Source organism: Aulonocara stuartgranti (assembly GCF_965226115.1).
Source record: "Aulonocara stuartgranti genome assembly, chromosome: 16".
Taxonomy (NCBI): Eukaryota; Metazoa; Chordata; class Actinopteri; order Cichliformes; family Cichlidae; genus Aulonocara; species Aulonocara stuartgranti.
The window spans coordinates 18,632,202-18,657,495 of NC_138952.1; the positions used below are offsets into that span (position 1 = coordinate 18,632,202).

At 39.7% G+C, this 25,294-nt stretch overlaps 3 protein-coding genes across 5 annotated transcripts in view; 2 read left to right on the plus strand and 1 right to left on the minus strand.

The window, feature by feature from the left end:
* Positions 1-11,091, plus strand: gpr143 (G protein-coupled receptor 143). Its single transcript, XM_082509069.1, has 9 exons — positions 1-1,387; positions 3,597-3,706; positions 4,015-4,109; positions 4,509-4,601; positions 4,929-5,038; positions 5,133-5,241; positions 6,969-7,086; positions 7,173-7,428; positions 10,091-11,091. Exons 1-9 carry the CDS (start codon positions 1,132-1,134, stop codon positions 10,192-10,194), a joined length of 1,251 nt encoding a protein of 416 aa, XP_082365195.1. The 5' UTR covers positions 1-1,131; the 3' UTR covers positions 10,195-11,091.
* Positions 10,797-25,294, minus strand: part of tbl1x (transducin beta like 1 X-linked) — a 23,817-nt gene continuing 9,319 nt past the window's right edge. Inside the window, exons 2-16 of one of the 3 annotated variants that reach the window (XM_082509067.1) lie at positions 17,732-17,831; positions 17,429-17,533; positions 16,850-16,995; positions 16,314-16,533; positions 15,622-15,754; positions 15,315-15,456; positions 15,148-15,211; positions 14,902-14,999; positions 14,401-14,461; positions 14,164-14,285; positions 14,004-14,078; positions 13,782-13,909; positions 13,191-13,356; positions 13,006-13,107; positions 10,797-12,852 (exon numbers count right to left, since the gene is read on the minus strand). In XM_082509067.1, coding sequence (XP_082365193.1) covers positions 12,826-12,852; positions 13,006-13,107; positions 13,191-13,356; positions 13,782-13,909; positions 14,004-14,078; positions 14,164-14,285; positions 14,401-14,461; positions 14,902-14,999; positions 15,148-15,211; positions 15,315-15,456; positions 15,622-15,754; positions 16,314-16,533; positions 16,850-16,995; positions 17,429-17,486 — 1,542 coding nt within the window. In that variant the 5' untranslated portion in view covers positions 17,487-17,533; positions 17,732-17,831 and the 3' untranslated portion in view covers positions 10,797-12,825. Of the gene's footprint in view, positions 12,853-13,005; positions 13,108-13,190; positions 13,357-13,781; positions 13,910-14,003; positions 14,079-14,163; positions 14,286-14,400; positions 14,462-14,901; positions 15,000-15,147; positions 15,212-15,314; positions 15,457-15,621; positions 15,755-16,313; positions 16,534-16,849; positions 16,996-17,428; positions 17,534-17,717; positions 17,832-25,294 lie in introns of all 3 variants that reach the window. The other 2 variants (XM_082509066.1, XM_082509065.1) reach the window with 2 other exon arrangements.
* LOC309691474 (E3 SUMO-protein ligase ZBED1-like) lies at positions 20,589-23,371 on the plus strand. The gene is made up of 2 exons (XM_082509120.1): positions 20,589-21,569; positions 21,920-23,371. Exons 1-2 carry the CDS (start codon positions 20,606-20,608, stop codon positions 22,939-22,941), a joined length of 1,986 nt encoding a protein of 661 aa, XP_082365246.1. The 5' UTR covers positions 20,589-20,605; the 3' UTR covers positions 22,942-23,371.

The window sequence follows — 25,294 nt, forward strand, 5'->3', positions numbered from 1 at the left end:
TTTATGCACGCAGACATGAAGGGGTTTGCATCACCTCCAGGAGGAGGGCATAGATCTTCTGCCTTTACAGAGAACACTTCTTAATCACGTGTTGTGCCAAAAAGCAACTAACAACAAGTGGTTTCCTGTATTTGCCTAAAAACTGATGTAAGTGACTTGTTGGTCAAACATATCTATGATGAATGATATCAAGTCATTCTGAGCCAGAAAGAGAATTCAAGTCACAAGGTAGAAGCTGCAGTCGGTTTTTCGGCAAAGAGACTTTTATATATCCTTTATTCATCTGGGTAAAAACTGTCATTAACATTAAAAATGTCTTTTTCAAAAGAGCTCTGGCTGAGAGGGCAGCAGAAAGATCAACAAATACAACATCACGGTTTTATGAAGATATTTTAAATGGCCATAGAGGCCTGAATTGATTATAATGCGGGTACAATAACGCAGAGCCATAAAGATATTTACAAATGGGACATTTCTTTGTTAACACTGTTTAAAAATTCAATGGACTACAGTCCGTTTAACAAAATAAGCAAATATATTACACATAAAAACGCACAGAAACATCAGAAATCACTTTTTGGCACAACACCTGTCCGGCTTGAAACTTTCAGCTGTCCAAGAGACTGACAGAGATTAAATGTTTGGGGATGTCTGTGTGGTATTTCACGTCCTGTGTAAAAAAGTACTATTTCTCTAATGAGCGGAATTAGTCATGCAAAGGGGTTAACAGCAGAAATGGGGACTAATTGGTTGATTTACATATATTTTTATACACTAATGTAAATATAATATAATAAGATCATAATATTGTGATGTTTTGTGCATTTGCGGGCTTTTCTGTAAATCGTTTAAACTGATACATAAATACACAGAGTACTGTGATGAAGCCACCCCTTTTAAGACCTTTTCAAACAACGGCGCTTTGTCGGATTCTTGCTTTGTGTGACACAGTTAAGCTACAACTGCAGGGATTAAATGGAAGCACATGATGATTCAACCCCGTGATTTCTCAGTTGGGTCATGGACTCAGTCATTTCCTCTCATTTTCTTTTCTTTGTCTTCTTTCTTCTGGCACGGTAGTTCATTTTCTTCCTTTCTCTTTCTCCGCGCTGCTTTTTCCTTCAGTCCATCATGGCATCTCCGCGGATGGAGACTTTCTGCTGCCCGAACCGAGACGCGGCGACAGAGTTTGTGGTCACTTTTCAGCCCGTCTTATTCGGCGCTTTAAGTCTGGGAAGCGCGGCTTTAAGCCTCTTATTCGCTATTTTACAAATTCTACCAAAACGCAAAGGATACAGAAGACTCGGGCAGTATCCTCTGCCAAGGCCTGCGTCCTCCTCGCGGATATTGTTCATCATCAGTATATGTGACATATTGGGATGCACAGGTAGAGAAGAAACTGCTGGCATTGACCTACTTTTTCTCTTCATAGTTGAGGCAAAGAGCGAGTTAGTTTTCGCAGCGTGGTTTTGCTTGCTGGATCTAATTACGCACGCACATACTTTCCTTTTAACCCCTTTGTTGCACTGCATTGCATAGGTGCAACTATGAGAAATGTGTCTGTTAAAAGAAAAGTGTGAGATTTAATCTGCAATAGTCGATGCTACATATATTTTTACAAGATAAAATGTGTGCCCAGGGTCATGAATTCAATTAAAATCAAAAGAACGAATCGGGATCCTCTCATGTGAGTGATGAAATAACTCAGAAGATGCTGCACTTTTACTTGGCCTAGATTGATTGGAATGCGGCGGATTTCTCAAAGTCACACAGGGATGACACGATAATCTTTCCAAATACAAATGTAAAAAAATTAAATGTAAATAAAAACAGTATTTAGTATGATTGTTTAGATTATTTCATATGTATTTTTGTTGAAATCCTTATCTGTGAGAAAGCAATTATTGGATTTTGAAAATTGTTTAGATTTTGAATTTGATGCCAGCACCTTTTTTTTTTTTAGATGAGTGACAGCGGGCCAGTTTCCTTCACATACTCGTTCACCAAATATTATTTACTGATGTTTGAGAAAATGCAGGGTTTGGTTTGACATTGTCTTGCTGAAATAAGTAAGGCCTTATAAGGTCTTTCCAGTGCCTGCATGTGAATCTTTCATCACTAAATAGGCCTTCACAGAACGGTTAGTAGAGCATGATTGCATGGTATGCAACAGTGAGTTTTCCACTTCACCTATGCCCATCTTAAATGAGCGTGACCCAGAGTTGGCACCAGTGTTTCTGGATCTTGTATGTATTTTTCCCCCTTTGCATTGTAGAGGTTCAGCTCACATTTGTGAATGCAGCAATAAACTGTGCTGTTGGCCAGTGGTTAAAGTTAGTGTTAATGTCCAAGTCACTATTTAGTTCTTTGAAAGCTTGTTTTTGACATTCATAAATTGAAATTTTGTGCTATGATCTCAAATTGTTGACTTAGTAACTCAAAATGTAGACTTGTGGTTGGCTCTTTTTTATGGCTAAAATAAGCTTCCACAGTTTCTTGGGATTTCAACTATTCAGTATAGTTTTTGACTTTGTTGAATCGAGTAGTCTGCATCTTCTGAATCTTTGATGCTATTGCATACTGTAAAGAATGCAACCATATTCTTTGAATTTTTATATTGAGAAATGTTATTCTTGTAGGCAGTCTATCAAAGAGTGGCAAACCCCTCCTGAGATGCTCTCTGAGTACTTATGATGTTGCTAATTAATAGAGTGAGCAGATATCAACAAAGTAAATGTGGGCCAAACACTGTTTGTCTGGAACAAAGTGGGACTCATTAACAATGCTGGAAAGTGGTCAAGTGTATTATATTTTAACATTTCAAACTCACTGGTATTTGAGCTGCTGTTGAGTCTGGTAACAGTCTTTGGGTTTCAGAAGGAGTGCAAACAAAGAGAAAAACTTTATATCTCAGTATTGTTTTATTCTCTTTTCCATCATATTTGCCAACATCTGCAAAACCTGTGATTTTCTGGTGACTTGTAACTTTCACTGATGGCATGTCCATTCAAATCCAGAATGGACATGTCATTAAAGCTTTAACGTTTAACCTTTTCATTTAAACAAAGGTTTTAAATGTTTTAAATTGTATACATTAATTTCTTTAACTTAAATTGTACACAGCATCCCAACCTCTTTTTTTTTCTAAATGGGTTGATTTCTGTGTACTTGGTGCCCATGGAGATTCATGCACCGCTGCAGGGTAGCAGCTTGAAACCTGCTGATGACACAGATTAAAATGAAATACAGAACAGTAATAAAGATTCTGGGAGTGCTTCCATTGTTCCATTCGGCAGTGAAGCTAGGAAGTTTCATGGAGGAAATGGAAACACCCTTATAAAACACACCTGGTGGGCGTTAATATTTCCACATTGTAAAATAACTCTTGAAAGGACGCTGCCACTTAAATCTAATTAGTCAAAGCACTTAATAATAAAAGCTGAAAATAATAAATCTGTGGTGTTTTAAAAGTAATGAAACCCACACCAAGTTTACATCTCCTGGTAATGTTTTCGCCTTAATTATATTTGCTTGCAAAGCGGGATTTCCTCCTCAGCAGCTACAATTAAATATCATGCACTGTTTCCTTCTTGCAGGTGTCATTGTAAGATCATCTGTGTGGCTAGGTCTGCCAAACATCGTCGACCACATCTCAGTAGTCAACAACACTGATGTCTGGCCAGAAGTCTTCTGCGTAGGCAGCGCAGTATGTATTTTTTTGCAATAGTGAGATAGACTTATATATGCCTTGATAACACAGATGTTGAAAGCAGAGATGTGTAGTTATTAAGACAAAAGGATAGCAATAACTTTTACATTAGAAAAATTATCATAGAAAAATACACTTAGATTTGTTCGTTCCAATAATATTCACTTCACGCACAGAAGAGGTCATCTTGTTTAATGCATCATCACACATGACACAAATAGCTGATAAGCCAAGTAAACAACACATCTTTATCAGTTATTATGATCTGTAAAATAAGTGTAAGGCATGCAATTTATGTGTTGCAGATGTGGATCCAGTTGTTTTTTAGCGCTTCTTTCTGGTGGACCTTTTGTTATGCGGTTGACGTCTTCCTGGTGGTGAAAACATCTGCGGGAATCAGGTTCCCCCCACCTCACCTTCCATTCGCAATTCATTATCACCTTAGCTTCTCCTCTGATAGGATGCAAGTTGAAGCAGTATATTTTTACCAAGCAGAGTGTGAAACATTTTTCTCTCACAATGCTCAACTGCCACCTGTATTTTTATATTTTGGTTTTCACAAGATAAAACTGGTTTGAATCAACTCTTTTATTCTAAACTAAAGGTGCAGGATTCCATGCTGTCTATTGTTGCTATAGTCTGAGTTTTACAAGCCTCTCGTACTTCTCTCCCCACTCAGTCTTATTCAATTGCATTTTGTACAACAAATAAATGGGGGAAAATATCCTCAAGATAAAGAACGACAACACGTAGTGTGAGCTTGGTCTCATGACTTTGGTTTTTTCTTCTCCCCCAACAGCACCATTATACTCTACCACATGATTACATGGGGCCTGGCTGTGCTGCTGTGTGTTGAAGGAGTGGCCATGCTGTACTATCCATCTATTTCTGAGTAAGATACCACTGACTGCTGTCCTGCTGACAGGCACATTTAAGCATCCGTTGGTGGAAAAATAGAAAATTAACATTTTCGTGTTCACATATTAACAGCCACAATAACATAACAGCAGAGAACTTATCAAACATATCAGTGGTTCTAACCATGTCTTAAAAAACGTCATTATTTCCATAGAAAAAGTCTGCTGTTGTATGGCTTTTATTAAGTGTTAAGTACAGCATTTTCTGACGTAGAGAAATATTACAATAATTCTGTTAACTATCACAAAGTTGATTTTTGATGCTGAATGAACTATTTCTCATGTTTTTTTTCTTCTCCCAGCTGTGAGCAGGGCCTCCAACATGCTATTCCTCACTATGTCACCACATACGCACCGATGCTGCTCGTTCTCATAGCCAACCCTGTGTTTTTTAATCGGACCGTATCTACTGGTGAGTTCCTCGCTCTCGAATTTCTCTGACAAATGCAACTTCTTACACATGTAAATGAGGGGAAATAAGATGCTTTCTCATCTCTCTCGCCTAGTGACATCTTTGCTGAAAGGACGACAAGGAATCTATACGGAAAATGAGAGGCGGCTGGCGAGTGAGATAAAAATGCGCTTCTTTAAAATTATGCTGGTGTTCTTTATTTGGTAAGTTAAGAACTAGTTTTGGGACGGAAATAAGTGCTTCTTGCTATGTAGTAAATATAAATCTAGTGCTACGAGCCGGCAGCCTGTTAACATAGACAGAAAATGCACTGATAAGATGAAACAAAATGAATCTATCCACATGTTAAATCACCTTTGTTTGACCCATGAACCGCACCGTATAATACAGAAAAATCTCACTTGATTTCTGAGCTGAGTGAACACTTTGCTAAAGAGTTTCTGGTCTCGTTTGCTTTTTTCATGTCTCTTTTAACACAAAATAGCATCATTTTATAAAATCATGGTACTGTTTGGATTAAAAATGGACAATTATAGAGTGCAGCTGCCAAGTGGTTTAGAAGTTGCTACCATATCAGTGTGACGTGTCCTCAATTTCTCATTCAGCTCCACCTCTCAAACCTAACCCAGTTTCATGGTGACTATGTACAAAACAAAATGGCAAAGAGTCCACTGAACTTTAAGAACAACCTGAGTGTTTCCACTGTTAATTCAGTTCAATTCAATGTTATTATGCAGCATCAAATCACTAACAACAGCTGTTTCAAAGTAAAGATCCTACAATAATTGGGAGAAAGCCCCAACTCTCGAACGACACCCTGTGAATAACCTGTGAAGTTTATTCTGTGAAGTTTTGGTAGCTTGCTGGGCTGAAGCATCCAGGTGTGTGTAAACAATGCCACAATTCCCCAATAAATTCAAAATACAGACCCAATGCAATGCTCAGATTAATTGCAAACAACCCATTAGCTAGATATCGGACTCTACAGGCCTCATTTAGCATGGCAAATGTTCATGAACTCCTCTAAATATCATAATATTAAAATGTCTGTGAAATGAGTGAAATGTAAGGCCATCTGTCATACTGAAGTTTGGCTGAAAAAATCTAAAACAGAACAGTTAAAAAAGAAAAGTGTTGTGATGGCCCGGTCAAATTCCAGACGTCAGTGCTGAAATGCTGTGGCAACACATTAAGAGAGCTGTGCATAAACAAATGCCTACAAACCTCAATGAATTGAAGCAATGATGTAAAGAAGATGGGGTTGAAATTCCTCCACACTGATGTGAGAGACTGCAAAGGTCATACAGAAAACAATTACTTCAAGTTATTGTTGCTAAAGGTGTTTCTACAAGCTATTGAATCGTGGGGTGCACTTATTTTTCCACAGGACTGCATAAAATAATGAGAAACCTTTTTCCCATGACTGTATGCCTGTCTTTTATATACTGCCTAAGGTTTAACCGGTTTAAAAACCAGAATGTAAAAAACGTTGTAGTTTTATGGATGGGTGATCCAGACTAATTCTTTCCACTGACAGCAAATTATCAGTCTTGGCAAGTTTTTTGGCAACTTCACACTGTAAGAAAGGCCAGGTTATATTTCGGAGGCTAGGTCGAGAAGTTATTAATCCAGTATTCTTTTAATAACTTAAATTTAACTGCATTAAATTTTGTGTTTATGAGGATGAACCTGAGGGCAAATTGATTTTTAAAACTCACACAGTCACAGAAACTAAAGCCAAGCCTGCTTAAAGATTTCAATATTTCAATTTCAGTAAACAGGCCAAAACATGCAAAACAATTATTTGTGATTTCAAACTTTTTATACCTAACCATTAGGTCTTTTCAATGATTTGTAAATAAGAAACATCATTAACATTTTAATGTTCTTGTAATAAGATGTGGGGGTTTTTTCTTCTCCGATGTTTTAGCTGGGTTCCCAACATCATTAATGAGAGCCTCCTCTTCTACCTGGAGATGCAGATAGACATCAGTGACAATAGTTTGAGGAATATCAGGAACACAGCGCTCATCACATGGTTTATCATGGTGGGTTTTAACAGGAAACCAGCGTACAGCACGCTACTTTAACCTGCATGCAATCCCTTGAAAACCTTTATATTCCACTCTTTCAGGGTATACTGAACCCCATGCAGGCTTTCCTTAACACCCTGGCCTTTCATGGCTGGACAGGCTTTGACATTGACTTCAGCCTGCAGCAGAGGAGGGAGCTGGTCTGGGACTCTGTCTCTACTTCAGCAGCTAACATGACTTCCCATAACCCTGTGGTGGGAACTACTCTGCTTTACCAGAGTCACGTCCAGGAATCACAGAAGAACATGATGGGAAACGGGCAACACCACTCTGATGCCATCAGCGTCCTCTCAGAAGGTAAACGGCATGTCAATGGTGGTAGCAGCTCGCCAGTATATCAGGGCTGGTGATGCTAAAAAGATATCAGCATCATATACTGTATGGGCTACCTCCCCTTAATATGAAGCACGGTTTAGTATTTTCTTTGAGATCTGAATACTGTTATGTTTTGTTTTGTCTTTTTTAAAAATAAATGAGCTTTATCAAGGTGTTGCAATGGCCTAGTCACAGTAGAGAGCCACTAAAGCAAACATAAAGCTCGCTGTGATTCATTTTAAATAGAATTTTATATTGTACTGCTGTACTGTAGCTGACGCTTACTGGGTGGAACCATGAATCATGTTGTGACGTTACGCAACACCCTCCACAATTGTCTTCATTTCTTCTTTTTGATTTGTACTGAATGCAACAGCAATGGGAAACTGCAGAGCACAGGAAGTTAAAAGATTTTCTGTGGAGAATGAACTAAAGTGATTAGAACTTTGCTGCTATCGCTCTGAATGTGTTGCTTTATTTATAGATGACTGACATGCTGTGTAATTTCATCAGCTGCAGTTTTTCAAGGTGCTACTCTGGTGCCAAGCTATCACACAGCGCATTAAGTGCAGATAATAAACAGAGCAGTGGAAGCCAATAAGAAAGAAAAACAGGTAGAATACATCACTCTGTCTGATACTGACTTTTAGCCAGGAAAAATAAGGAGATTAGATTCTGCATATATACTTTCAACAGCCACTTTATTAGGTACGCCTGTTTAACTGCTTGATGTAAATATCGAATCAACCAATCACATGACAGAAAATCAATACATTTAGGCATCCAGACATTATTAAGATGATATGCTGAAGTTCAAGCATCAGAATGGGGAAGAAAGGTGATTTAAGTAACTCTGAACACGGCATTATTGTAGGAGCCAAAGGGGTTGGTCTGAGTATTTCAGAAACTGCTGACCTTCTGGCATTTTCCCACACAACCATCTCTAGGGTTTAATGTCCAAAAGAGAGAAAATATTCAGTAAGCAGCACTTCTCTGTATGAAAATGCCTTCTTAATGCCAGCAGTCATAGAAGAGTGACTCCTTCAAGCTGATAGGGAGGGAACAGTAACTCAAAATAACTATGGCAGAAGAGAACACATCAAACCTGGAAGCAGAGGGGCTACCACAGCAGAAGAATAGACTTTGGTGCCACTCCTGTCAACTAAGAACAGGAAAGTGAGGCTACAGTTTGCAGAGGCTCACCACAATAGAAGATGTATTTTTAAATTTAAAAATAATGAAGTTGCCTGGTCTGATGATTCAGAAAAGCTGGGATTTGGCATGAACAACATGAAAGCATGGATCAATCCTAACTTGTATCAAAGCTCAGGTGATGTAATGGTGTGTGGCATATTTTTTTGTCACATTTTGCCCCCCTTATTATTCACTAAGCGTTTAAATGCCACAGCCTGCCCGAGTATTGTTGCTGACAATGTTCATCTGATCATGACCACAGTGTACCCATCTTCTCACAGTTGCCTCCATCCCCACGCTTCCTGTCAAGACTCAGATTTCTCAAACTGATTTCTCGAACACGACAAGGAGTTCACTGTACTCAAATGGCCTCCACAGTCACCAGATCTTAATCCAATAGAGCACCTTTGGGATCTGGTGGAACAGATTTGCATTATGGATGTGGAGCTAACAAATCTGCTGCAACTGTGCGATGCTATCATGGCAATATGAAGCAGAATCTGAGCGATGTTTCCAACACCTTGTTGATTCCTTGCATGAAGAATTAAGGCAGCTCTGAAGGCAAGAGAGGGTCCAACCCCGTACAAGTGAGGCGTACCTAAAGCGTTCGATGTAGTATGCAGATTACATCGAAAAAAGAAAATGACGAGTTCATTCTTTGACTTTCCAGCAATGTATTTCACAAACACGTTTGCAACTTACTGTGACGCACTGCTTCACATCTGCTCTGTGATTCATTCTCTGCCACATGCGCTAAAAAAAGGATGTGAAAACTGCAAAAAGGAATTGAAGCTGCTCTGGACAAGCTGTGATAACACAATTTTCAATTTATGCTAAGCATCCATTAAGCTGCACCAGCTTATTAAAAAAATATATATAAATTGTATCAAGTACAGCAACACAAATTGGTCTATAATTTGACAGTGCATAATATAGCAGCAATTCTAACTTATAATTTGAAGAGATTATAACGCTATAGTCCCTCAAAAGCTGTTTTAAAGTTCAGCTAATTTTTCATTGTGAATATTCAAACTTTATATGCTGAGTCCTTTTGAATATCGTGGAAACAACTCCCAGTTATATCTATATGTACTGTAGCTCAACACTTATGTGCATTTGCAGCATATTCATGTTAATTTTATCCCTGAGTGACAATTGTGCACCGTACACCTCATGGACAAAATCCTTTCAGTGCTTTGTACCACCAGTGTCCCTGACATGTTAAGTATATTAAAAAATAAAGTTAATCTTTGAAAGAATATGTTTTTTCCCCCCATTCTTGTTTATAGACCATGTTTTTTTTTAATGCATTTAAAAACCACAAATCATCATTTCCACATTAAAAGCTACATGGAAAGATATATGTTAACACAAATACGCAGTTTTGATAAGCTGAGTTGGTGTAATGCGCAGAAGCACCAAGTAATCTACCCCTATTTTGTCTTGCTAGGTTCAGAGTCTAGTACAGTTGAAATCCACATTTCCAGCGAGCTACAAGACTATGAGGATGTAGACGCAGACGGAGAATCCTTGGAGAACTCTGTGAGGCACTAACTGGGGTCGTCCACAAACCACCTTCCTCCACTTTGCTGCACCGCATTGCTTTTGTGGTCACTTTTTTTGTAGATGGTCTCCCATTAAGCCTTTGTTTTCCTGCTGAGATTTGAACTGGTCATGAGTTTCATTATTTGGTATGACAGACTAAGCCTCATTCCTGAGTCCAATCCTTTTTTTTTTTTTTTTAAATCCCTTTCCATAAAAAGAAAAAAAACAAAAGTGCTACGTTTCAGACCCATCAACTCAACAGTCCCAGAATGAACACGGCTGACCTTTAAAAGTACTTTAAGTGCTTGAAGAAGCATTTCTTCAAATTCTTTAAATTGCATACACTGATTTTGTGACAAGAATCATTTTCATTAAGCTGTAAAAGCCCCACAAAATGAAATAAGCTAAATAACTAATCTTAAAAGAAAGTTATTGTATTGCCAGGTGTCCATGTTGTATTTTTACACACATGTATTTCATGCTATATTAAATATCTAAATATCTTTTACACTTTTGACTCAAAAACCTTTCAATTTTTCCCCAAATCTACAACATGTTAATGAGCTCAAGAAAAAAGGGGGAAAACACACAATTCAAGACAAAGGCTTGAGTTCTGTTATCAAAATAGAGTAATTTATTTGAGACACTGAATGACTTCAATGTTTTTTTTTCTTGGAAACAGGTGACAGACCCTGGATCAGGGTGAAAAAGATAGTAGCCGTCACAGCGCTTATTCCATATTGGGCTCCTTAGCATGCCAAGAATGGCCACTGACCTACAGCCCAATGCTCAGTCTGACACAGACAATAATGGCTCTTAGCAAATTAAAAAAAAAAGTAGTCAAAAAAAAATTAAACACCCATTAGTATCCAATTGTGACATTAAAAAAAAACAAAAAAATAAAAACAAATAGTTGGACCTTGACTTTCAGCAAAATGTGATTTTTTTTCTGAGCCCACCGATACAAAAGTGCACTTCATGTTGCTCCTGCTGAAGCTGACAAAAAGTGAGACAAAAACAAATAAAATCAAACAATAAAATGAAATTTAAAAAAATATTAAAAGCTAAAAAGGCAAATCAAAGTGGTAGCAGGTTCGCTTGAAGATACTTTTACTTTACATCCAAGCAGGCAGACATACTGCTCACAACACATTTCAAGCTCAGCACACCTGAAAAAAAATTTAAACAACAGCAAGGCTTTTGCATAAAATCCACCTCCTGGTCAAATGATCAGAATTTTCAGTAGGCTGATCAGAGGAAAAGTGCCAGAGAGGAACCATGCTAATAATAAAACAAGCTGCAGAAACTTTCCTTGCTTGTCTGCTTGGCAGTTACAGGTTTGTGAGTCCCGTGATGACTTGTTTTACACACAAAACAGAAATAAAAGCAGCAGGCTAAGTAGGATAGTGATGACTGCTAAAATCTTTAACAAGAGAACTTCCCAAATGCAGATGATGCGGTGTACATTTCCTCCATGGCTTTTAGTGATCAGCAGAGAAGAACAACAATGCTCAAGCCATTTTCCTTGATGTTTTTTCTGTGATTCACTTAACGAAAAGTAAGCTCGATCAAATGGATACGACTGGCAGATTTCAGAAAGGCTGCAACATAAGAAGCTCATGAGATATGCACTTCATTTAAAGAGTGGTCTTGTCTTGAATTATCAGCAAAGATCTGATAGCTCTAGCCATTAAAAAGCCCCTACAGGATTGCAATAAAGTGTGCTGTATATAAACATATATACACAGTATATAAGTCTGTGTATGAATCTAATTTACATCTTTACATTCTTTAAATTTACATCTAGAGTGGCAGATAATTCTCTGTATAAAGCACACTTTTCACATCTTGTCCACAGAATGACGTTTTCTGACGACTGAATCAAACAGGTCATTTTTGGAAGTTAGGACAATTTCTTGGCAGGCCTTTCCTTTTGTGTTGTTGAACCTGATGTTAAAAAGGAGCTAAGAACTACCTCATAGCGGCACATTCAGTTTGATTTTCAAAAATCCATCTGTGGAAAATAGATACAAAAAAAGAAAAGACGGAGGAACAAAGGAAAAAAGAAAAGAAAAGGAAGAATTACTCTTGAAACAAACGTTTCTCCACTGGGGAGAAATTAAGCACTGTGTCAACAGACAGCAGCAGTGCTTCAGTTTTCAGTATCAGCTACTTTCGTTGTGTTACTTCATTACGACATGAAGTTCCTCGCAATTTGTTTCCTCTCACAGCCAAACACCAGTGTCTCAATAACACTTTTGTCTTTATATATCTCGGCTCATCCGTGTTTCTACCCTCACAACCCGAAAACGGTGGACCAGTGGCCCGTGGGGATCGCAGCACTTCATCATAAGGAACCATTTTAATACATGGATGCACCCAGCGAGTTGTGTCCAGTCTAGGGGAATCTCTTAGCCAGCTTCCGCTATGTCTCAAACAGGCTTCTCATAAAATACACACATCGACTGGAGGGTGCGCTGAATTCAGTTGGAGTTAAAACCGCTGCAGTGATCTGGTTTTATTCCGGTGAGAGTTTTCATTCAGTTCACCTTTACAGCCTTTCTTGAGCAATGAGTGTGTGTTTGCTGATGGCAGGAGAAGGCATTTTTCTCCACAATCCAGGATTAATCATCAAGTGGGCTATTTTCGGAGATCGAGAACACAAACCTAGAATGTCAAAATAAATAAATAAAAATTAGATAGCTATAATATTACATTTCAAGTCTGCATTTTTACTCGCTGTTCTTCAAATATTGGTCGTGAGAGCTTTCTGACATTTTTGTTTTATTTGAAATTAAAACTAAAATCAAAACAGCTTACCGAGCCGTCTGAGGCACTGGCACCAACTTTGTCTCCGGTGCTGTTCCAGCACACCTCGAAGATGCCGCCAGTACCCCTGTAGCTGTGCACCAAGGCTCCAGTCTGAAACAAAGCCACAAACAAATGACAGTTAATTGTCTCTTCTCTGTCGTTTGGCACAGTATAAATTCCAGTCCGGCTCTTACCGTAGTATTCCAAATGTGGACACATTTATCAAAGGAGCCGCTGGCTAGGTGTTTGCCATCAGGGCTGAAGGCCACGCTGTAGACCGGTTCCTGGTGCCTGGTCAGTGTATGAATACAAACTCCTCGTTCAACATCCCACAGTCGCACTGTAGAGTCAAAAGAAGCGCTGTGTGGAGAACAGAGGATAGGAATCAGATGGTTAAGCAGCATCAAAGCATCCTAATAATCAGTTTCTTCAATAAATGCTAGTTTTTATTTCCACTGCTTTATATTGCAGAGGAAGACACGGGAAAAAAAATTCCATTATTGAAAGCTACCCATTTGCATCATTTCAGTTTTTAAAGGCCATGTCCTAACCTATTTCACATTGCCTGTTATATCAAACTCTAAATTTACTGAAGACTAAAGTAAATGCAGAATGAGACATAGTTTCTTATCATCAAGAAGCATCGGGGCTTGTGGCCTTCGCAAACACATCTATAAGGTTCAACATACACACAGCTCATAGTGAACACAACAAGCCAGGACTTCATTAAAAGTTGACCCGTGTGATCGGTATTGAATGAGAGTTATATATAGTCAATCTCCTACCTGGCAAGCATGATGTTGGCGTTGGGGTTATTTGTGCTGGGGCCTGTGGGGCTCCACTTGATAGTGTAGATTTCTTTACTGTGAGCCTGGAGGTCATGGACACATGACTCCTGCTTCATACTCCAAATCTGCACGTGAGGGGAATGGCAAGAGCAAAGTATGTATGAATACAAATCAATGTGTTTGTTTTCTTTAACCTCCAAGACCGGAGACTGGTCTTACCTTTAAGGTCATGTCATCCGAGCAGGAGGCAAGCAGCATACCTGATGGGTCCCACTTAATGGCATTAACTTCATTCTGCAAAACAATGCTCATTAGCATGTATGTTGAGGTAGAACTAAAGTTAGTGTGAGAGAGAGATGGGGTCAGAAAAGCTGCTCACCGTGTGGCCCTGGAAAGTCTTGAGGGGGCGGTCGCTGCCAAGTCGACATACGTGGATGCACATGTCTGTGCTGCAAGAGGCAAACGTGGTGTTGTTCTGCCAGTCAACATCCAGTGCTGGGGCTGTGCACAAATCCATACTCATTAGGGTTGCACGATCGCAACTGAGCAGCAGTCACTTTGTATCATATTCATTATCTATAACAGTCATTTATCTGGATACATGAATTCGCTTTACCTGAGTGGAAAGGGAACTGCTGTTTGGCTTCTCCTGTGTGTGCGTCCCAAATGATTGTCGTCTGGAAAAGTTACAATTGCATTTTAAAACACAAGCTCAACTTTTCTGCACAAATGCACATGCCTCATCTGTCGTTCGATGGTCCATAAACCCATCTGCAGTTAATGTCACCGACTCAGTTTGCTTAACCTTTCTTGGTAAAGTTTTACTCCATTCCATTTGATTAAATGTCTGTTGTGCTATAAAAAAGACAAATTAATCGTAAAAGACAGATAAGAAAATTTAATGTGGGAGCCAAAAATTTCAGGTTTCTTTCCCTGTTTTTAATACTGTTAAGAATTTTAGGCTATGGATATGAGAAAATGATATGTCAGAGATTTAGTCTTTGTCTGATGAGCAAAAAAAGGCTGGTTTGAAACAAAAAAAGCAAACAAAACCCCCCAAAACACAAGGATATTATTAGTGAAAGACAAATCCACGCCTGGGGATCTTTAGGAGTACCTTATCTACACCAGCGCTGAGAATACAGTTCCCCTTCTTGTTCCACTTGAGTGCAAATATGGGCCCTTTATGTTGACCCAATGTGCTTGCCAGATTTCCTAATGGATAAGAGTAATATCAGTTTCTCTTAGAAAAGATCCCTCACAAAATTGTCACGAAGGTTACATTTTTCACATCAACAATGTCAAAAAATAAAAATCTAATGGCAAAAGAAACAACAATGTGTGACAATGATGGAGGACATACCATCCTTTGTCCATATCCTGGCAAATCCATCATACGAGCCTGTTGCCAGGAGAGTCCCATCGCTCTGTTGGACGACAACATAACAGAACTGTTACCTGACGGCACTGCCTGTTTACCAGATGGTAAAGGTACGAGAGGAAAGATGTGATGTATGATCTGAAACCTACATTCCAGTCTAGGGAGGTGACATCTTTGTTGCTGGGAACATCCTGGCCACCTTCTCGGATACAGTGGCGCAGCACCAGCTGGGTGGAGATCGAGTTATTATTCTCGTTCAGGTTCCAGATCCTGGCAGTGGAGTCCCCCGAACTGAACCAACCAACATAACAGGAGGCGGTCAAATGATTGTGGAAATACAACCTATCAGCAGTGTTTTTTTATAAAGCTAGATGTCTTACACCACAGCGTAAATACAATACAGTACGATTCATGCAGGATGAATTAAGATGTGTTTCAGCACAGACAGAGACTGACCCTGAGGCCAACAGATCGCTGACAGGGTTCCAGGCGCAGATGAAAACTTCAGACTCGTGGCCTCTGAGTACTGTAGCTTTACTGGCTGGTATCTCAACATCCACATCCATCTCCATAGGCTCACTGTGGTTATCTGAGGAGTGGACAGATACATATTTTATGTACATTAACATACACGCAAAACACAGATTTGCCTACAATTCTCAGCAAGTTTTAAGCATTGTGTAGATTTACCATTAATGTTTACAGTATTTAGTTTAGACAATTGTCAAAGGAGGTGAATATATTACTTTTCAAGCAACAGGGGGCCAACAAAGAAAATCAGTAATCTATTCAAAAAAGTCAACTAAAGTATATATTGATGTGCTTCAACTACTATGACATCTCTAATTTTAAAAGCAACTCTCAAGCTGTTATATTCCAGTAAGAAGACTCTGACCTATGCATCATATATTACTTCACACATGTTGGGCAATGGAAAATGGCTATCACTGCTACAGACATAACTGAATATACAGTAACTGACTGTGAGCTTGACACACATCTGTAACACAATGAGGTCACATTAACAGATCTCAGAAATGTATTACATGAGTCACCATTTCTGTCATGACTCAGATATTTGGGTTAAAGTTAAGAGACAAAATGTAGTGACTGTAAGCTGCGACCAACGATATTAATGTTCAACTTACTCATGTTGTGAGTACCATTCTCCTCGCCATTGACAGTGGCTTCTCCATTTTTTGGCGCATTGGACTGGATTCCAGAGGTTGAAGCTGTTATGGTACAGGTGGTCTGCTGCTGGGCTAGTCTGTCGCGGAAGGCCTGCTGCCGCGTCTGCACCACATCTGGCATCACCGCGTCAATGAGCGACAGTGACTCAATCGGTCGACCGTCAAAGACCGTGCCGTCCTGTCATCACAAGAGGAGTTAAGAACGCATGGTGGAGGGGTGTGGTTTTTAATTAGTGACTCGTCTCGTTTCCCTGATAATCGTCAATTACAAAGGTGAAGAGTGCTTCCTAATTGGCAGCCTAATACAAACACACTTCAGGGCTTCTTCCAGTACAAGACGACGTAAATGTGTGTGTGTGTGTGTGGGGGGGGGGGGGGGAATAAGCACTTGCAGTTACCCTAGCGAGTCGGCATCAAGATCAAAGTCTGTCTTTGTATCATTAAGCAACAGAAGACATCTGTGGGAGTCAGTAACAGCAGGTCCCAGCCCTCACCTCATTAATGCTGATTTCTGCCTCCACATACTGGAGTCCTTTCTGCAGGATAGAGATGAGAGCAGCAGGGGGCACTAGTGTTCCATTGATGTTGGATTGGCTGATGTGGCTCTCAATGCCAAAGGTGAATGCTGAGTGGGAGAAACCTGAAAACAAAACACCATTCACATTCATTAACAGCAGAGTGCCAAGCACAAGATGTGCACAAACACAACACAAATATTCAAAGAAAAGTCTTGTCTGATCCAATCAAAGCTAAGAGTAATTGAATACAACAACAAAATGGAATAACAAGCATGACATTTGAGAGTACAATAAGGCATGCCAATTTTCAGTGTTGACCTCTCAGAGCTGCTAGTAGCTTGTACACTGCCAGATGGCTTCAGACAGTCTCAATAAACAGTAATAAAAGACAACAGCTAGGGTTTCGGGACTGATCCAGATCCTTTAAATTCAGATCCCTGAGTACAATAGCATGCTGATATATCAAGAGCAATGCAACACTGTGTTTTCACATGGTGCTTACATCCTAAATTTACAAAGAAGAAAAAAAAAAAAAAAGACATTTGAGAGGCAAACCTGACTCTTGGAGATATCTGTAGACCAAGAAGTTCACTTCGTCGCTGGTAATACTCATCTTAGCCCAGTGAAAGGAGGCGGTATGTTGGAAGGCTGAGCTCACTCCTGAGAAGAGATCAAGATTGGGATCTGAGATTAATATTTAGGTCTGTGCTCTGGCATGTGACATTTACAAATCCATAGTTTTATTGACCCGAATGCCATTTGGCATCTCCTACTGGTAAAAATAGTTACACAATGTGTCTTTGCATAGTGATACAGCTATGCGCAGACAAACAAACACACGCACGGGAAAGCCCTCACTTCCACTTCCTGTTAGTTCATTCACACTCTGGTCTTAACCACTGCTGCATGACTCGATCCTCTGATGTTGTTAAGCGCTGGATTAGTTCCTCCCAAAAATCTACATTCAGAACAAAAAGCAAGTAGATGGAATAAGCTTTGATTTTAGGATATCAAGCATGACTCTACTGCCCATCTAGTGACTTAAAATTAATCATAGCAGCCCACCTAACCTTCCAGTTTAAACAAATACAAGTATTTAATAACAGTACTTACGTTAACAATTAAATCAAAATGGAGTAACATTGTTAATTCTAACAATTTTTGGTTGCTGTACTGTTCATAATCTCCCACATGCTTTACAAGAACAGAGTAAATGAAGCTGGAAAAAAACCTTGTATATACACCCACAGAAACAATGTAAACACACACAAATTTATAGTAAACACCACAAGAACGAAAATGTCAGAGCAGCAGACAACAAAGCAAAGGAACCAAATTAAACCTGGGAATGCACAAAGACACACATCTAACCATTTCCTGCTCTCCCAATAAGAAGTAAACAGATGGACATTTCACCATAAAGAGACATAAAGGGATGCTGTCAGCTATGAAGACTGCATGGCTGTCCAACTTTCATTCCATACACTATCCAGGCCCACTCAAGATTCCCTTCGGTAGCATAGCAACAAGAGAGATCGAGCAAAATAGACAGAGCGGTGTTGTCCCAATTACCAGTGGGCATAAAGCCAGAGGGCTTGAACATTTTACTCAACATGAATTATTCACTCTTTCACCTTGGTATATTCTTTCAAATTGGGTCTACCTTTGTTGTAGCCCCATAGAGATGCCGAGGACTGGAATAATAGCTACCTCTAACTAGTGCAGCAAGCTTCTTTTATATTTTTGAACATAAAAGACTATGTCATTATACTCGGAGCAAAGATGCTCGCAACTGCAAAACATACACCTGAATGTCAGAAGCATTACATGGACAACAGTTTTATTCTCATTTCATCGATTGCTGAAGCATATGATAATGACAGACACATTTCACTCAAGGTAAGAGTTCTTTTACCCTCTTCTTCCAAAGAATAAACAATGCTAAGCTTGTCTACCTTCATCGATGTACCCAGTTCTGGCCCACAGCCCTCATGTTTCCCCTTTAGCTAATTAGCTTACATATGGGACTAAGACAGACTAGCCACATCAAAGCGTTCAGCCACTGCTCCCAGGGCCTCTATAGCTACATACCAAACAACTGGAAACATCATCAAATGGGAGTCTAGAGAGAGAGATGCTGGTCTCATCAGCAGCACCAATAAAGCCTCTATCAGATGGGCACATGATGCAACCGTCCATTACACAACACGCTGTGCATTCAAGACTCCTTTGACTAAACACTGGGCCTAACCAGAGAAGATGCCAACCTCTGTCCTGCAAAGGTTTATCAGTTCAGATGAACTCAGATAAGCACAGAAGAAAAACATGAGACATCCAAACTGATTGTACGCTTACAGGATCGTAGGATTTGTAGGACTTATTAGAGGGCTGTCTAATGTGCTTAGCAACATGCAAATAAAATCAAACACATTGTTGATCGTAAACCACACGGCTCAGTTTGAAATAGAAATCTGATTCATGTCACTTATTGCACAGGTAAGAGAAAAATACTCAACAATGAAACACGTAACCCTACTTTGTGAAATGCTTTCAGTCTCTCAGCTGGCAGATTTGATTAATGTCCTGTCAATCAACGGAAACAAAGCAGCAAATTGCACTCCAGCAAAACCAGTCTTCATGTGGCAAATACACATACGAGAAATCAGATGACGCATCTGAAATACAAATCAGCGTGTGAGCAACAGTTACAGAAATACCCATCTGTTTTCTATATTAAGCTACCATTATCATCTTAAGAGTTTCCTGTCTTCACTTCGTCTTAGAGACTGTATTAAAACGGACAAAAAAAATAAAACCTCATCACAACGAACATGCCTGCATGGTGATATTGACACCATTTACAGGCGGAAGAAAAATATAGCTCTACAATCGTATCAACTCTGTCAAATGGAAAACATGTGACTGCAAAGCAAAAAATAAAAATAAAAATGGAAATTGCTAGAGTTGATAAAAATCACCTAATGGGTCAATTATGAGCATCCCTGCTGAGGACATCAGGCTCACTGCAGCCACTCTCACTATACTGCCTCTAAGACGACACCCTCATAATCCACCTTTGACCATCACACTAAACCAAACAAAGCCTGCTTAATGCCTCCTTAGTGTTCACATAGCATGTTATTGTTTCTGAATTCATGATATGTTAATGCGAAGCGATGTGCTAATCTGAATTCATGTGCATATCCCTGTATACCAGCACACTATGACCCAGACCTCAATTCAGCTCTGATTTCTGCTCAATTTATGGTCGTGCGTGGATGTCGAGTGTAGCTCTACGGCTACACAGATAACATAATTACTGGATTGAAACCAATGCAGATGCTGGAGTGCAGTCCTTCAGAAAGCCAACAGTATGTTGCCTGACTGATGACATTACAAGATTACAGCAGGTTTAAAGCCAACTGGTTGAAAAGCTGATTAAAATAGGAAAGTGTGAGTGGTGAGTGTGCACCACAAAGAAGAAGAATCACAAAATTACAAATGAATACATAAATAAGAAGCACACATTAAAAACATAAACAATGGCTGCAGAGAACAGTCTATACGTTTAAATTATAAATTGTGTCTTCTCTGCAACAGAGCGAAAGCCAGAGAACCAACAAGAGCCAAAACTGAACAAAGTAGCACACATTACTGGCTGTTCCACATAGGGCTGGGCCATATTATACCGTTCACGATAATACCGGTATAAAGTTTGGCAACGATAGGAAAATGAAATATCGCGATAGAATGTGGGCAAAATGCGCATGCGCAGTGCCTTTGTTTTCATACGCACATGGCAGAAAAAGTATGGCGGCAATGGAGGATGACACGGACGAAGGCGCGTCTTTGAATGAAGCGGGTGAGCCAGAATTGGTCAGTAAAAACGGTGCAACTTCGGTGGTGTGGAAGTGGTTTGGTTTTCGTCCATCGGATACCCACCAAAGCAAAATTTTTTGTAGAACATGCAAGCGGGCCATCGCGGCGAAGGGAGGAAACACTACAAACCTATTTTATCATTTGAAGCAGAAGCACTCCTCTGAGTACAAAAAAGCCATTAAAGCACGTGAAGAGTTGTCCGCTTCAACTAGCGAGGTGGTAAGACCAAAGAAGATGACTCAACAAACAATCAACGTAGCTTTAAATAGCTCCATGCCTTATGACAAAAGTAACAAACGCTGGGGGGAGCTAACTAATGCAGTGACACATTGTTTAGCCAGGGATATGATGCCTATTCAGAGTGTGGAAAGAGAAGGTTTCAAAAAGATGCTTAAAACGTTCGATCCACGCTACAAGCTACCCACAAAGAAATACTTCTCTAAAGTCGCCTTGCCTGCTTTATATGAAGAGATCCGTACTGAGGTGTCAAATGCGTTATCTTCGGTGGAGTTTTTTGCGTCCACCACGGACATGTGGTCAAGCCGAACATCAGACCCCTACATGAGCCTCACAATACATTATGTGGACAAAGACTGGAAGCTACAAAACAAGTGCCTCGAAACATGTTTTTTCCCCGAGGACCATACTGGGGAAAATATAGCCAGAGTCTTAAAAGAGTTCCTCAGCTCGTGGAATCTTCAGGAGGAAAAACAAGTGTGTGTGACGACTGACAACGGGGCCAACATTGTGAAAGCCGTCGCACTCAACAACTGGACCAGACTTTCATGCTTCGGACATCGCCTGCACATTGCAATAGGTACGTTTTTTTGTTTGCTATAGGTAAGTTAATTATAACGTCAGATTAAGAACTTATTGTATTAGTTTAAATGATGGTAATAATACTGTTTGTGTTATTAATCTCTGAATGTGGGTAGTTGTACTGCAAGAGAGAGATATATATATATATATTAATTAGAGAGAGAGAGAGAGAGAGAGAGAGAGAGAGAGAGAGAGAGAGAGAGAGAGAGAGAGAGAGAGAGAGAGAGAGAGAGAGAGAGAGAGAGATGTGTGTAAATAATTGTGTGTTATACAACTTAAATGTCACATTCCACACCGCATTAATAGTGCTGTTGAAACTGTGTTTCCTTTTAAATGTATGTCTTTTAGAAAGAAGTGTGAAGGACCCAAGGATCGAACGAGCAGTTGGAGTGGGAAAGAAGATTGTTGCTGCTTTTGGCCATAGCTGGAAGCGCCAGCGAGCTCTGCAGGCTGCCCAAAAGGAACTGGGCCTACCAGAACACAAACTCATAACTGAATGTTGCACTCGTTGGGGTTCAAAGCAGAGAATGATCCAACGGCTGCTGGAACAAGAAAAAGCTATAACACAGGTTTTAGCTGCTGATAAAACCACAAGGCACCTCATGTTGACATGGCAAGACATTGAAGTGCTTGACTCGGTCAGCACTGCACTGAATCCACTCCTAGAGTTTACAGATGCTTTCTCTGCTGAAGAGTATGTAACCATTTCATGTGTTAAGCCTGTTCTTCAGATGTTTAACAATGACATGTTAAAAGTAAAAGAAGGTGACACTGAGCTGACCAAAGACATCAAAACAGCAATACTTGACTACATGAACAAAAGCTACACAGACAGTGTCACAGAGAGGCTTGTTAACATGGCTTCTTTCCTTGATCCACGGTTTCATACAGAATATTTCAGTGAGAGAGAAAGCAAAGCCATCAAAGTTCAAGTCATGAGTGAACTAGAGCATCTTGTCCCACACCAGGGTATCACAGGTTTTTCAGAAACACTTCATACATCTACTGGTGACCAAACAAATCAGGGAGCTGTTAAAAAGCAAAAGAAGAGTCTCGGGAGTTTTTTGAAGGGACCAGTTAGTGGCAAGATGGAGGTAACTGCAGAGAGGTTATCATCTGAACTGAGATGTTATGTGAATAGTCCACCAGCAGACAGTGAGTGTGATCCTCTTTCGTGGTGGAAAGTTCACACAGTAAACTTTCCCCACATCAGCAGATTAGCTAGGAAATACCTCTGCATTCCAGCAACTAGCTCTGCATCTGAAAGGTTGTTCAGCACAGGTGGAAATGTTGTAACTTGTCAAAGGTCCTCCCTTAAGCCCGCATCTGTGAACATGTTAGTGTTTCTGACAAAGAATCTTAAAACTTGAAATGTAGAAAAACTTCCAGGAGCAGTAGCATAATTTATCTGTTTTTTGTTTGTTTTGTTTTTACTCAAGAGTTTGTGCAATATTATTATTTGACTTATTGATTTTGCACACTGCACTTTTGTTACAAAGCACCTCTTAAGTTTTGTGGATATACATGATTATGGATAACCATGTATATAACAGGATAACCACTGTTGAATTTTGTGTGGCTGTAATGCACGTTAAAATAAACAGCTGCTTGTTTAAACAAAAACAAATTGATGGGGTTTTTTTCCACTAAAAAAAGTTGTAGAGTTGTATTTTGTTTTGCGTCAATTATATCGTCAGTTATATCGTTATCGCAAATTTTCAAATCTATATCGTGATAAATATTTTTTGCCATATCGCCCTGCCCTAGTTCCACATATCTGACAGTGTCCCCAAGTGACACAGTGGCAACATGTAGACACGGGTCTGGTTAGCTCTGTGCAGCAACAGCACAATACTAAAGCAATATTGTGCCAGGACTGTGCCTCTGCTGCTGGCTAAAAAACGTGACAACAATGCCCAGCAATGCTGTGGCTGAATGCTTCGAGATATTTTCAGTGTTGAAATAGACAACTTAGACTTTTGCCAGTATGTTTTTCTGCCCAGTTACTGCATAGTTGATTTATTTATCCAGGTACTACAGCTTTGGATTTGATCTTATCATAGCAGATAATGTGAATGTAGAAATAGCAGGTACTAGCTGATACTCAAAGACTCACAAGAAATATGAAACTGGATGTCAGATATAAGGACAGATGTCTCTTTTCTTTTCCTTTTTATTCTTTTTGCAGAAAGACCAAGGATAGTCAGCACCTAACACTTCCCTCTACAGACGCTCTGTCGATAAATTAGTACATTCCTAAGAAACAGACATGACTAACATATGATGCAATTCACAGAAGGTGGCAGTGTTGGGGGAGGGGGAACTCAAATTGTCATGCTATGCTGTTACAGCGTTTTTCCAACTTCCTTGTTTTGAGCTTCACATTTTGAACTGTGACCACAGAGGGATATCAGATGAAAGACTGGAGAGTAGTATGAAAGCTGGTCAAATCTTAATTTGTATGAAGTCAAATTTCAAATTAGAGACTTTTTTTTGGAAAAGGGGTGGTTATAAAGCTCAGAAACCTGCTTCAATACATAAACCAAGAGTTTTAAATATCAAGCTGCTCTAAACTGTGCAAAAACAGATCAACAACAAAATATTGATATTCCCCTTAAGGAAAATGAAAGGATTACATATGAAACCGTTTAAATGCAACTATTTGAGCATTTAAAACAGCATGTGTTGATTTAAATGTGCATAGATAGAAACAAAAATTCACAGCAAATTGAATAATACCTTGTGCAGAAATCTTAGATCTTTTCCTGTGAAAACCTCACTAAAAATCCAATCAAATGCTTTCTGAACATCAACATTTGGCTGTAAAAAAATAAATAAATAAAAATAATAATAATAATAATACAGCAAAGAAAAACACACAGGCATCTCCTACACATGCAGGCTGGAATAGAACGATGTTAAAAAAAAACCCTGCATACCACGGACCCCATTTTCTCCTGAACAGTCAACTCCTGACAGATGTGCAAACAAGACCTGGAAACAGCAGCCATTTTCTCTTGAACTGCTCTGCTGAGTAAAACCCGCCTTTGAAGCTTCTGGTTTGGGCTGCAGTCTGGGGTGGGGGTGGGGCAAAGGGGACAGTGGAGGGGTGCATTGTGATAATGATCCCCACACAGGTAATCACAACAACAACAACCATTTGTGCATTGTCCTTTGCCTTTCTCAGTGACTCACTAAATGACAGTCAATGTAGGTCGGCAAATGATGGGGGATGGTAGCCTTCGGTCTCTAGGGGAAACACTTCTCCCATGCTTGCTATGGGTGGAAACACTTAATGTTTACCAGGGGTGGCCAGCCAAGTGCAATGGAAGTCTGCAGGTTTTTCATTCCAACCAGTGACTACACCCACACATTACAACACCTTTGGATGAGTGCATCTTACACGTGAAATTACCTGTTACAGTAATGAGTTGCGGAAAAGAAAAAAAAAAATCTTTAGGCTCTCCAAGCCATGGTTGGCCATGCTTGGAACTACAAGGACTGGGCTACTAGATCTTTCAGCATGATGAGTCATGAGGCTGAAGCAGCTGGCATAGTTGTGTGACCACTGCAGCTTCTGTCTGCCTTTTTCTTTTTTTTTTTCCTTTTTGAAGTCTACATGCAAGCATGTCTGCATAGGTTGTATACCCATACACCTTCACTCTGTGTAACCAAATACCTTTGCAAATGGACACAAACATGATACCATGAATCCCACATAAC

Excerpts from the sequence above, each read along its gene's own strand:
- LOC309691474 (XM_082509120.1), top strand. The coding sequence starts at position 20,606 with ATGAAATATCGCGATAGAATGTGGGCAAAATGCGCATGCGCAGTGCCT. Across the intron at positions 21,570-21,919 it reads TCGCCTGCACATTGCAATAG|AAAGAAGTGTGAAGGACCCA; the intron begins GTACGTTTTTTT and ends TATGTCTTTTAG.
- gpr143 (XM_082509069.1), top strand. The coding sequence starts at position 1,132 with ATGGCATCTCCGCGGATGGAGACTTTCTGCTGCCCGAACCGAGACGCG. Across the intron at positions 3,707-4,014 it reads TCTTCTGCGTAGGCAGCGCA|ATGTGGATCCAGTTGTTTTT; the intron begins GTATGTATTTTT and ends TATGTGTTGCAG. Across the intron at positions 4,110-4,508 it reads AAAACATCTGCGGGAATCAG|CACCATTATACTCTACCACA; the intron begins GTTCCCCCCACC and ends CTCCCCCAACAG.